Source organism: Dicentrarchus labrax, unplaced genomic scaffold (genome assembly GCF_905237075.1).
Source record: "Dicentrarchus labrax unplaced genomic scaffold, dlabrax2021, whole genome shotgun sequence".
Lineage (NCBI taxonomy): Eukaryota > Metazoa > Chordata > Actinopteri > Moronidae > Dicentrarchus > Dicentrarchus labrax.
In genome coordinates, this window is record NW_026136762.1 from 85,661 (window position 1) to 99,995 (window position 14,335).

General features: G+C 41.5%; 1 protein-coding gene across 1 annotated transcript; it reads right to left on the bottom strand.

The window, feature by feature from the left end:
- Positions 1–1,540: 1,540 nt before the first annotated feature.
- On the bottom strand, positions 1,541–12,462 carry LOC127359706 (bile salt-activated lipase-like). The gene is made up of 12 exons (XM_051393706.1): positions 12,314–12,462; positions 11,406–11,553; positions 10,862–10,981; positions 10,185–10,382; positions 8,613–8,743; positions 6,460–6,567; positions 6,212–6,335; positions 5,438–5,621; positions 3,300–3,503; positions 2,515–2,712; positions 2,132–2,239; positions 1,541–1,908 (listed from the first exon to the last, which is right to left on the bottom strand). Exons 1-12 carry the CDS (start codon positions 12,371–12,373, stop codon positions 1,821–1,823), a joined length of 1,671 nt encoding a protein of 556 aa, XP_051249666.1. The 5' UTR covers positions 12,374–12,462; the 3' UTR covers positions 1,541–1,820.
- Between the last annotated feature and the right edge of the window lie 1,873 nt (positions 12,463–14,335).

Below are 14,335 nucleotides of genomic sequence, written 5' to 3' on the forward strand. Positions count from 1 at the left end.
AAGTAAACAGACCGTAAACAGACTGTAAACAGACCGCAAACAGACAGTAAACAGACAGTAAACAGACTGTAAACAGAGAGTGAACAGACAGTAAACAGACTGTAAACAGACTGTAAAAAGACCGTAAACAGACAGTAAATAGACTGTAAACAGAGAGTGAACAGACAGTAAACAGACAGTAAACAGACAGTGAACAGACAGTAAACAGACTGTAAACAGACAGTGAACAGACAGTAAACAGACAGTAAACAGACTGTAAACAGAGAGTGAACAGACCGTAAACAGACAGTAAACAGACCGTAAACAGACAGTGAACAGACAGTAAACAGACAGTAAACAGCCTGTAAACAGACAGAAAACAGACAGTAAACAGACTGTAAACAGAGAGTGAACAGACAGTAAACAGACCGTAAACAGACTGTACACAGACAGTAAACAGACAGTGAACAGACAGTAAACAGACCGTAAACAGACAGTAAACAGACTGTAAACAGAGAGTGAACAGACAGTAAACAGACAGTAAACAGACCGTAAACAGACAGTGAACAGACAGTGAACAGACTGTAAACAGACAGTGAACAGACAGTAAACAGACTGTAAACAGATAGTGAACAGAACGTAAACAGACAGTAAACAGACCGTAAACAGGCGGTGAACAGACAGTAAACAGACAGTAAACAGACTGTAAACAGACTGTAAACACATAGTGAACAGACAGTAAACAGAGAGTAAACAGACCGTAAACAGACAGTAAACAGACCGTAAACTAAAGGAATATAATGGAGTAATGGAATGGAGGAACGGACCGTACCGACTTTATGATGTGGTCTCTCTTGTTTACAGCGCCAGTGAGTCTGAATGAATGAACGTTAAACTTTAATGTTCATAGTTTCAGTAAAATGAAGGATTGAACTGTGGGGAAGTTCGACCTTTTGCAGATATTATATTTTTTAATTGAAATTAATTAGTTTTAAAAATGTTCTACAAATTAATTTCTGTTTCTCAGAAGAAGAACAAAAGTTTGCTGCACCAGAATTTAAAAAATATATAATTTGAGATTAAATAAAATATTTGAAAATAATAATTTGAGAAAATACTTTGGATAATAATTGTAATATTAATTTGGGTTAAAAACAGGTTGTAACATTTTTACATTGTCACTTTCATTCAGTTAAGTACTAAAAATACTCAATAAACCCATTAAAAATAAAAACCTTTAAAAGTAAAAATCAATTTCAGATATTAAATGTACTGAAGTAGATTTCATTACAAAAACTCCAAAATATATATAATATAATATGTATGACTTTAAAAATGGTTTACTTTTAATGATAGATCATACTTACTGACAATCGATCAGATATTTCCTTAAAGTGTTGAGACTTGCGAGGACTAGTTGCGGTCATGATCATGACTTTGAACCATACCGCCTGAAAATGGAGAAGTTTCTTGTGGTGAAGCATAAACGACCACAGCGAGACAGACAACAACGGTGGACACACAGACGGTGAACAGCAGCTCAGAAATAAAGACACAGTGCTGAGTTCAGCTTCCTTTATTACACAGGTCAGATTAATGCTAATATGCTCATTAATTCCTTACTGATGTTTTATTTCTTTATGTCTCACCATCCGTTCTCTTAATACTGTTAATAATGCAGCTTACATGTTTGAATATATTATTATTATATAAAATTACTACTGAGGGGAAGAAACGTTCAGAATAAAAAGCAGCAGCAATGTGAACGGAGCTTCTCAACAGGTTCAATTAGACTGTCTTTTGCTGTTTAAACAGACAGCTCCTCTCTTCATCCCTCCATCTTATTCCTCCTCTTCTTCCCTCTTGATTGTTGGCAGGCTGCTGTAGGTTTTGGTCCAGTAAGTTACGTAGTCTGATCTCAGGTCGTAGCTGAAACAAACAGACGAATTACAGTCAAAAAGAACAAAACCTCGTCGAACAGCAACACATCATCTGTCTTTATCTCATCTGCCATGTTTTCATTACAATAAAATACAGCAGAATCAAAGAGAAGATGGATTTTAGTCAGCTGGTACAAAGAATAAAGTGATAATAATAATTTACAGCAGCATCGAGAAGAAGAACATAGCAGAGTACAGTCGTAGTGTAGTACCTGACGGAGGACTTGGTGATCTTGTGGTTAATAGTCAGGTAGGGATGGTGGTATTTGGTGAAGGCGGGCCAGGGAACTGGGACTCTGCTGTCGCCTTTACTGGGATCACTGGGCAGGAGGAGAGTGAGAGTTTACACCAGTTTAAGAGAGGCCAGACAAACACTGTTTCAGATCTGTTTCCCCCTGTCCATCAGTTCATTCATCAGTTTAAACCAGTTCAGACTTACAGAAACAAACAGTAGTCTAGTTTGAATCAGAGGACTGGTAAAAACCAGTAAAGACCAGTATTCACTGCTCTGTTGTGTCAGAGACAGACCAGGTCGTACTGAGGTCTATTACCTTTGTGTTGACCTGTGTGTTTGGAGTGCATGCTGGAAGTTTACCCGGTCTTGGCGAAGTTGGTCCAGTATGCGATCATGTACCCGGACAGGTCTCTGTGTCGGGGGAAGTAGACCAGCGGGGTAGCAAAGGGTTTACCGAACACGTACTGCAGGTCCTCAGCGTGCTCCGCCTCCACCCAGTGAGGGAATCCTGGGATACGAGTCTTCATGTTGAACAGGTAGGAGTAGGTATGGGCTCCACTGAGGGACAAACAACAGAAACAACATGATTCTCATTATAAAGTCAATATCAACCTGTGTGACATCGGTCCACATCACTGGAAAACACAGGGAAATAAATTCTACATTGTCTAATCCCACGTTCCTTCGTCAAGGTCACAATTAATCCTTCCTAAGCCCCACCCCTTTTTGCTCTGTGCTCCAATCCCAGTTGAGCAAGCCTCAGTCAGAACCTCCTCTTCCTCCTTTGCTGTACTTAGATATGCTATGTGCTAGGCTAATCAATGAAAAGACAACCACATTTTGAAGATGGCTAAAACAGAAAAGAGACATATATATATATACATTGTCACGTCTTAAGTTAGCTACACTAGATAACTAGCTAACTAGTCTACATCAATGGTTACTAGTTAGATGGGTAAATTAAATTAATCTATATTCATCTTCATTGAGCTAGTTACATCTGATAACTAATGTTATATTCGTGGACTGTTTTGCTCTAAAGGTGATAAAACTGTAAAACCTGCTCTGCAGTAAAGAGGAAGACAAAATGTAAAACTTTCACCAGCTACAACAGAGACTTTAAAGCGGGACCAATCAGAGCTGACCTAGAGTTGTTGGCGTGGAGCTGGAGGGCAATCTGAGTGGGAACCAGGAACAGGAAGTCAGTCTCAATGTCGGCCACCGTCTTCTTTACCACCGCCTGCTCAGGAGCCGAACCCCAGTGAGATGTGTAGGTGCTGTAGGCCGAGTCGATGGCGGCGTTCCCCTTTTCCTTCGTCAGACCAGCCAGCAGACCCCTCACCTGCGCCCTGAGGCACACACGGGAACAGAAACCAGGTCACGCAACCAGAACATCTCTACAGGTGACCCTGATCAGATCATCTCCAAATATCACTTTGCTCTTTTCACGCTGCAACTTCAGCATTCAATTCAATTTGTATAACCCTGGTGGAGATCAAGCTTTAGAGGTTCAGGTAAGTAGATTTTGTTACCTTTGAACGGAGCCAGGCTAGCCTAGTTTCCTCCTGTTCCCAGTCTTTATGCTAAGCTAAGCTAAGCTCTTGGCTGTAGCTTCATATTTAGCATACAGACATGAGTGGAATCAATTAAACTCTCAGAGAGAAAGAGAAGAGGATTTCACTGAATGCCTAACTGTTTCCATTAACACTTAACCATACTCGTACTCCAAAATCACTGAGGGCTGGATATTAAAGAGATAAAAAAATATATCAGCTGACAAAGTAATTAAAACAGTTCAAATAGGGGTGCTATACGGTTAGCTCAGTGGTTAGAGCTGGCATCCCATGTACCAAGGCTGAGTCCTTGCTGCAGCAGCCAAGGGTTTGAATCCGACCTGTGGCCCTTTGCTGTGTGTCATCCTCTCTCTCTGCCCCCCTTTCCTGTTTCAGCTGTCACTATCAAGTAAAAGCAAGAAAAGCCCAAAAAATACTTAAACAAAAACAAAAAACTGTTAAATAAAACAAATGCAAAAAGCGGTTGAATAATTTTCCATCATGGATTTAAATTCACAGAGGTACAAGAGCATCGATCCTTCTTTGTAAAGAATTCCACATTGTCCAAGCATAAAAACTACAAGCAGATATTCCAATAAAAGCGTTACAGATAAACAAATACAGACCACCCAACATTTTCTATAAAGGATGCAGTGGTGAGTGCTCCAGACATCAGCAGTAATAACTTGAATATACAGAATGATAACCGGCATCCAAAGGCTGAGGCATATATAAACCACATCCATAATCCTTAATGGAGAGAAAACTGCTTCAACAATCCTTTTCCTACAAAATATAGGCAAGTTGGTTCTTTTTCTACATAAAAAACTAATTTTGGCTGTAGTTTCATGACAAGACTGTTAATACGGTGTTTGAATGTGAGTTTGTCATCTATCAAGATACAGATGTATCTATATTGGGAAACTTTCTCAATGTTGGATCCTTGCTCAGTGGAAATATAGACGTTTTTATTAATATCTCTTACTCTAGAGAGCAACAGAGTTTTTTGTGCATTCAGTACAAGTTTAAGATCAGTGAGTGCATTTTGAAGAACATTAAAAGAGTGTTGTAGGTTCTCCATAGATAGCTGGGCGGAATCTGCAATACAGCACAATATTGTATCATCTGCATATAAATGTACATGGCACGTAATTAAATAATAAATACATAAAGAATATTATTAATATAAACAGTAAAAAGAACTGAACCTTGTGGAACACCCTTCATTATGGTAAAACCTCACAACTACCAACAAGTTAATTGACTGTTGCCGACAGGTAGTCCAGAAACCATTCACAGGCACTAGAACTAAAACCAATTTTACTTTTAATGTGTTAAAACAAAGGAGAGGTCAACCATTGAGTTGCCTTGGAGAGGTCCACAAAGATGGCAGCATTATGTTTATAGTAGTAAACAATAGTCGTCCACACACGTCACAGATACAGTTTTTAAGCGGTGAAAGGTCTGACATCATCAGGATCAACATCCACGTGTTGTCTGCATAGTGATGAAACTTAAAATTGACACATGACTTCCATGTGTAGTAACATATAAAGACTGAAGAGCAGTGGGCCCAGAATTGAGCCATATGCGAATCACAGCCTAAAAATATACATTTTTGCATGATATTAAATTTGTGTTATTTATAAACTATGTTTTTACTAGAAATGTACATTTCCTATATATATCTACTTATGTACAAAGTCCATCCATGGTGTTCCTGTACTCACACAGTGGTTGCATTTTTTTGGTTGATATTAGGAACATCAACTCCAGCGAAGAAATGTCCATCCATGCTGTTCACTCCAGCCAGGTAATCAAACTGAGCCGCATTGTGAAACAACTTACTTGGCTCATCAGGGATAAAATCCCCATCGACCACTGGAGAGAATTCAAGGAGATCCATGACCACACCTGGGGACAGGAGCGAGACACTGAGATAGAAGTGTCCAACTTTTATGGACTGGAAACCTCAGCAAACAAAACAAATTGCTCTGGTTCTTTTATTTATCAAAATCTTTGCTGATGACCTGACGTTTCTGTTTCACCTCTAGTCAGCATTCGATATCAAGGCTATAGCCAGCTTTGTTTCCTAAAGATAACATGTGATATAACAAATCTGCGCACTATACGTGTATTATCTGTCTCCATCCTTTATGTCCTATAAGTTCGAGAAATGGAACATCTGAAATGATCCACAGCTCATTTTTATAAGGATATCCTCAAAAAGGACGACATTTGGAAGGAAAGTGGTTAGAGTTACAAGTAAGTAAACTGTCCTAAAACTTCAAAATCTTACATTAGTTATGAATAAATATTAAAACACTAATTTGCAAGAGAGAAATCACAAGTGTTGGCAGAAAAACTCCCCCCTGCACTGTGTTATCACTTGTAGTAAATCTGAACAAATTTTCACACTCAGTCCACCAGTGTTCGTTTAAACTAGGTCTGAGTGGGAGGAAGGGGTAAAATATACTCAGAGGGGATTCTTCTGTTGTTCAGACCTTTTCCCAGAATAAGCAGCACGTCGATTTTTCCAGCCATGGTGAGACCGACGGGGTCGCTCATCTTCAGACACGTTATCATCAAGTCTATGTTGGTTCTCCAGCAGCCGACTCTCCGAGCAACCTGCAGAAGCACAAATCAACAATCTGATATTAATGCAGAGCTGAACAATAATTATTTGATCCAAATGTATATCTTAATATTTATCGTCATCACAGTCAGGAAATAAAGCAGCAGGTTTATGGACCTTCTTGGTGAGAGCCATCGGGTTGTTCTGCAGGGCCCAGGGACTGAGGGCCACACCACACTGTGAGATTGCCCTGCGGAACAAGCCCTTACTGTAGGGAGACAGCATCTGAGGGGACAGACAGGCAGACAGGCAGACAGGCAGACAGACAGGCAAACAGACAGTCAAGCAGGCAGACAGACAGACACATAGACATCAACATGATGAGGTTCAGTGTGTCACTATCTGATTGTTCCTTCCTGCCAACATTAATTGAAGAAACCAAACAACTAAAATAAAGAGAAAAGTTAGAAATATAAGCCAAAATTATTACATAATAATTCTAAATGTTAAATGTTTGTTTTAGTAGTATGTCATGAGTTAGTAAGTGATACTAACTCATAATTAAGTTAGTTTTTGAAAGTCTTAAGTTTGTCAAAATTATAAAAGGTCATTTTTATTTTGTTTTTGACAATAATTTAAACATAATTAGTCTCATAAAAGAAAATCTAAATTATGACTCACTATACCTCATAATTTTACCACATGGAAACAGATTAAACAGATTTAATGTTGGAGGTAAAAACAATTTGACTTCTTCGTAATTAGTTTTGTAATTTTATAATTTTGATTTACATTTCTCACATTTAATCTACTTTATTCTTTTGCTGCCTCAGTATTTTTAATTTAAAGGTTGAACCTGATTGGGTAAGTGCTGTAAAGCAGAGTGGTCACCATTTGTTAAACATGTTTGAAAGCTCTTCATAGTCCGAAGCCAAATGTCTTAATTACTATTGTTTTTTTTTTTCCATTTTTATATTTAAGAATCTATTTATTTTTTGATGGATTTTATTTATATCTTTGTTATTTATTTTTCTGATTGACGTCTGTAAATCCTCGGGACGGGTTGGTGGGTCGGTGGAAGGGATATTTGTGTGTATGGTTCTGTTTGTGAATGAAAAACTATAAATAAACTATATAAAAAAAAAACAACTCACAAAATTGATTTAAAAAGACAGTTTGTAAAATCCATCTCTGATCGGAGTTATCTTTGATCAGGATTTGTCATTTAACTCCATTTAAATCCATGCATTTCTTACTTCAAGGCTGGATTACTGCAACTCTTTATTATCAGGTTGCCCCAATAAGTCCATTAAAACGCTCCAATTAATTCAGAACGCTGCAGCACGAGTACTGACAGGAACTAGAAAAAGAGATCACATCTCTCCTGTACTAGCTACTCTGCATTGGCTCCCTATAAAATGTAGAATTGAATTTAAAATACTCCTCCTCACCTATAAAGCTCTTCATGGTCAGGCCCCTTCATATCTTAAAGAGCTCATAGTACCCTATTACCCCACTAGAACACTACGTTCTCTGAATGCTGGGCTACTTGTGGTTCCTATAGTCTCTAAAAGTAGAACAGGAGCCAGAGCCTTCAGTTACCAAGCTCCTCTCCTGTGGAACCAGCTTCCAGTTGTGGTTCGGGAGGCAGACACCCTCACCACATTCAAGAGTAGGCTTAAGACATTCCTCTTTGATAAAGCTTATAGTTAGGGCTGGATCAGGTGAGTCCTGAACCATCCCTTAGTTATGCTGCTATAGGCCTAGACTATCGGGGGGATTTCCCATGGTGCACTGAGCTCCTCTCTTCCTCTCTCTTTCTGCACTCATTCATGTCCCATTAATGCATGTTACTAACTTCACTTCTTCCCCGGAGTTCTTGTGCTTTCTCGTCTCGCAGGTTCTCATGGATCCTGGTGGAGCCTCCTGCCATGGTCCTGCTAGATTGCCATTGTCAATACTGTTGTTGCTGTGCACCTGTCTGTCTGTCTGTCTGTCTGTCTGTCTCTCTCTCTCTCTCTCTCTCTCTCTCTCTCTCTCTCTCTCTCTCTCTATCACCCCAACTGGTCGAGACAGACGACCACCCACCTAGAGCCGGAGGATCTGTCCTAGGTTTCTGCCTTTTAACAGGCAGTTTTTCCTTGCCCTTGTCTCCAAGGTCTTGCTCATGGTGGTACTGTTGGGTCTCTGTAATTAATGTTTTAAAGAGTTCGGTCTAGACCTGCTCTATTTGAAAAGTGTCCTGAGATAACTTCTGTTATGAATTGGCGCTATACAAATAAAATTGAATTGAATTGAATTGGTTGTAATCAATAATTTTATCCTCTGACCTGGAAGCTGACGCTGGCGGCTCCAGCTGATTGGCCGAAGATGGTGATGTTGTCTGGGTTTCCTCCGAACGCCTCGATGTTCCTGCGGACCCAGGAGATGGCAGCATGCTGATCCCACAGGCCGTAGTTACCTGAGAGGTAAAAACACAGGAAGTCTCTGACTGCTGCACCGCTGCATATGCTATGTACTGCTATTAGCGGTCCTGTTGAGCTGGAAGGAGTTTAAACACTGCTAGAGTAGGAGCAGAGGGACACAGTGGGGAATACTGCCGGGAAGCGGGGCCCGAATGAGCCACAGAACCGGAACGAGGCTCCGACCAGGACTCTGACTCTGGGGATGAAGACACGGTGGCAGCCATTTTGTAGCCAGTTAATTAGTCAGTAACTGTTATCCATCATCCATCGGATCGATCAGTCAGGATTAGTTTCAGTGAAGTTGGAAGTTATTTATTCCGTGTTGAACAACCAGACTGTGTGATGTTTCACTGTGTTGCTGCTTGTTCTGACTCACAATCATTACTGCTGTTTCTGTTAGCATTTAACAGATATACACATTATAACCAATACAGTGATGTCAAAAACCATCAACAGTCAACCACTGGCTTTAACTAACGACTGCTAGTCAACAATCTTTAGTCGGGGCCAGTATTAGTCATTTCACTGTTGACCACAGTCTCTGTTTGAATGGATCTAAAGACTCTTGTGATTGAAATGCAGATTCAGTTCCCGAGTTCTCAGAAAGCTTCCTGGGTTGGTTGAAAAGTTCCTGAAGTGGAAGAAGTAATAAATGTGTTAACTGACTCAGACTCAACAACCAACTCCTCACACCTGAGCCACAAAGTGTAGCAGCTGAGCTAACAGCCTCAGTTTATCTGCTTACACACTGATAAGACCACAAACACATAACAGCTCCAATCACATGCATGCTGGGAAATCACAAGCCGTCACCAAAACTCTCCAGATCGATCCCAGTCTGACCCTGAAATACTGACTCTGTGCTTCAGCGTGGAGGGAAAAGTCCCACAAAGTGCAGCCGGCTAATTTAGATAATCAATCACCTGTTCTGATCAGTTGTTTCTGCTTCCCAACATTCAACTGACCCCTGACTCAGTGACACATTGTCTGTATATTTCATACTATTCTTATAATATATATATATATATATATATATATATATATATATATATATATATATATATATATATATATATATATATTCTTCAAATAATATTAGTCTGTTAGAAATGAGAGACAGAGAATGGATCAAAATATCAGGAAAACTCATCTCTGATCAATATTCACAGGAAATAATCAAACTTCCTGCAGTTATTGAGTTCACTGTTCAGATCAATAATAATATTATAATAATATACACTGTGATCAATGATAATATACACTATAACTAAATAACTATTTCATTAAAGTTTTAGTCACAGATATTAACTAAATGTTAATTAAACCCCCTGTAAAGCTTTGGCGACCCCTAGTGGGGGTCCCGACCCTCAGTTTGGGACCCACTGCACTGACCAATCAATCAATAGAAGATGAATAGAGAGTGTGTGTGGGTCAGACCTGGCAGTCGGGCGTCTCCGGAGCTCAGGAATCCCAGCGTCCCGACTCTGTAGTTCACCGTGACGATGATGACGTTGCCTCTTTCGGCCATCTCCTTCCCGTCGTACAGAGAGTCTCCGAGGATCGCCACGTCGTTGGACGCCCCCAACAGGAAGGCTCCTCCGAACAGGTACACCATCACCGGCAGGTTGGAGGACACTGACGCAGGGAGACACTCGTTATCTCAGCCTCTCTAACGAGGTTGTAGTTGTTTATTATTAGTTGTTTAAGGTCGAAGGTGTTCTGTAGCTGAGCATCATTTTTTTATTTGAAGATCTCATTGTCAAAGACAGACTATATACATATATACATATATATATATATTACGTGTATATATATATATATATATGTATATATATACACAATATATACATATGTAATAGTTCACACAGCCTGTGGTTGGCTAGCAGTAAACATGCTAACAGATTAGCTCCAGTGCTAACTTTCAGGAAATGACTTTCTTTCCTGACTAAATTATTAATATTAACTATTAAAATAAAATGTGCAGAAACGTCTCAGAAAATAAAAAAAAGAGTTTATGAAGTTTAACTTAAAGTGGCAGTTTGTCACATGATGTAAGACTTCCTGTACAAAAGCTTCAGTGTGTGTGTGTGTGTGTGTGTGTGTGTGTTACCTACATTTCCGTCCCTGTGGAACGAAGATGTTCAGGTACAGACAGTCCTCGCTGCCCTGGGTTTTTGTCTGCAGCAGCGTCACCTGCAGGCAGCGATCCCGATATTTAATCGCCTTCAGGATTCCTGGAATCAACAAACACTTGAATTTGTTTCCATTTTATTTCATTCTTCAGCTCATTAAACCTCATTGCACTGCTCGTTCAGTCAGGACTAATTAACTCCTTATATTCACACAGGTTCAGAGCCAAGCTAGCTCTTTCCTCCTGCTTCCAGTCTTTATGCTAAGCTAAGCTAACCATGTCTTTTTAGCTTTTGTCTTTGAATTGATGGAAAATGTCAGAATTTATTCAACTAGTCTGACCTGTACACCCAGCAGTGATGTCACAATGTACACCTGTACACCCAGCAGTGATGTCACAATGTACACCTGTACACCCAGCAGTGATGTCACGGTGTACACCTGTACACCCAGCAGTGATGTCACGGTGTACACCTGTTCACCCAGCAGCCAGGTGAGGGGTCAACCCACTGGAGGTCACAGACTTACCGCTCCATCCGGGATGAGGTTTTGGTTTCTCCCACTTTCCGGGGACGTCAGCAAAGGGGATTCCTTTAAAGACGTCAACGGTCCTGAACAGCCCCATCCTGTGACTCTTCCCCTCCACCTGCCCCCCCTCCGTCTGCACCACGCCCAGCTGCACACACACACACACACACACACACACACACACACACACACACACACACACACACACACACACACAGAACAGCTGATAAACTGATCAATGGACACAAACAGTGAACTGCAGGAAGTGAATTGAAGTGTTGCAGTTTTCCTGATATTTCATTAAACTTTTTATAATGTCTGTATAGTTTTAAAGTTTTCCTGCACCCTTAAAATCAAAAGGTCACACAAAGACTGTGTTTGCTGCAGAGGTCAGATGTTCTCAGTGCGATAGAAAGCTGATTGTTCTCTGATTGGTTAGTTTGTCAGGAAGCAAATCAAAACAGTGACGGTGACTGATATGAGCTGCTGATAATCTTTATGTGTCTTCATGTTCAGACTCAAACCAGCACTGAATATATATATGATTAATTCGTGTTACGACAGGACACAACGTGGCCGCAGCACGCCCCGAGTTGCGTGGAGTGCGAGGTCCCGCCCAACGCTGCTTGCAGCTTTAATTATTATTGTTGTTGTTGTTGTTGTTGTTGAATAATGAGAAGAAAACTGTGAATCTGTCAGAAAAGATTAATATTAAGTCTGTATGATTGTTAAAAATGATAAAAATATATAATATGTGGATTCATCCGCTGCTGAACGCTCTCAGCTGATTTAAACATGAAGACAAACAGAATATCTGCGTCTGTAAAGAGCAGCAAACATAAAATAATATAAAAACAACAGATTTATACTTTGTTAAACGTATGGAGCTGTGATCAGGTCACACTCACCTTTGCAGCTGAGGCTGAGTTCAGCCAGACGCCGAACAGAACTACCAATACCAGCATCATCACCTGTCTGTCTGTCCACCTGTCTGTCTGTGTGCAGCCACTCTGCAGTTGCTCTGCCTCGCTGTCTGAACACCTGCTCTTTATACTCTGATGGAAACCTCTTATCTCCACCGGCTCCGCTGAAGGCTTGAAAGGAACCTTGTTCTCGGGAGGAGGGTCCGACTGCAGTCCTCCATCTGAGAGCCAATGGGGGTTGAGCTCTTCACTGCGGAGTAATCTGAGTATTTTAACTCCTCAGCAGTCCAATAAAATCTGTTTCTGAGGCTTCTTCATTAGATCTACAAGCCTGAAGTTATTAATTAATGAGAATCCTTCATCTTTCTTGAAGTTACTTTTAATGTGAACAAATACAGATTAGCAGCGCGGCTAGCTTCTTAAAAGGTATTTAACACTATAATAAAGGTGAATTCAGTTTGTTTCCCACATTAGAAAAACGTTATAAATACAATTTAATGTAAATGTTTACATTCATTTCCCCAAAAGTGCTGTGGTTAGAAACTGCACTGCCAACATCTACTTTTTTACATTAAACCTGTATTTCTGATTGTTTACTGTGTACATCTTTAGCACAGTAACATGTGAACTATTATCACTATCTGCTCCAATGGAATCAGCTAATAATCCCCAGATGAAGTCAGTCAGAGTTCCCAGTGGAGAACATGAAGATTCCCTTTGTTTTAATTCTACATTGTCTAGAATTCAGGGTTTACAGACACTGCAGCTGCAGCTCAGAGACAGCGAGGGAGAGCGCAGTGACTGCAGCCGAAGCTCAGAGACGGCGAGGGAGAGCGCAGTGACTGCAGCTGCAGCTCAGAGACGGCGAGGGAGAGCGCAGTGACTGCAGCTGCAGCTCAGAGACGGCGAGGGAGAGCGCAGTGACTGCAGCCGAAGCTCAGAGACAGCGAGGGAGAGCGCAGTGACTGCAGCCGAAGCTCAGAGACAGCGAGGGAGAGCGCAGTGACTGCAGCCGAAGCTCAGAGACAGCGAGGGAGAGCGCAGTGACTGCAGCCGAAGCTCAGAGACAGCGAGGGAGAGCGCAGTGACTGCAGCTGCAGCTCAGAGACAGCGAGGGAGAGCGCAGTGACTGCAGCCGAAGCTCAGAGACAGCGAGGGAGAGCGCAGTGACTGCAGCCGAATCTCAGAGACAGCGAGGGAGAGCGCAGTGACTGCAGCCGAAGCTCAGAGACAGCGAGGGAGAGCGCAGTGACTGCAGCCGAATCTCAGAGACAGCGAGGGAGAGCGCAGTGACTGCAGCCGAATCTCAGAGACAGCGAGGGAGAGCGCAGTGACTGCAGCTGCAGCTCAGAGACAGCGAGGGAGAGCGCAGTGACTGCAGCCGAATCTCAGAGACAGCGAGGGAGAGCGCAGTGACTGCAGCCGAAGCTCAGAGACAGCGAGGGAGAGCGCAGTGACTGCAGCCGAATCTCAGAGACAGCGAGGGAGAGCGCAGTGACTGCAGCTGCAGCTCAGAGACAGCGAGGGAGAGCGCAGTGACTGCAGCCGAAGCTCAGAGACAGCGAGGGAGAGCGCAGTGACTGCAGCCGAAGCTCAGAGACAACGAGGGAGAGCGCAGTGACTGCAGCCGAATCTCAGCACTCATTGCAGTTTGACTGCAGGTTGGACTCTTCAGTTACCGACAGTTTTACGTTCACACCTTCGTCAGGTAAGTGAACAGTCTCAGTGACCTTAAGACTATCGAATCAGGGTTAGTAAACAGATTTATTACATTTATTATTAATATTACATCTCTCTAAATTCAAAAACTCTTAATATGGCTCCAACAGACTAATCAATAATCAGAGAGAAATAAAAGAGTGTTGGTTACAGGAGCTCAGGGTCTGTTTCTGTTACACAACAACCTGCAGAGTTTTTATAATCAGACTGAGAATATACACAGCTGCTGCACACACACACACACACACACACACACACACACACACACAGTAACACACACACACACAC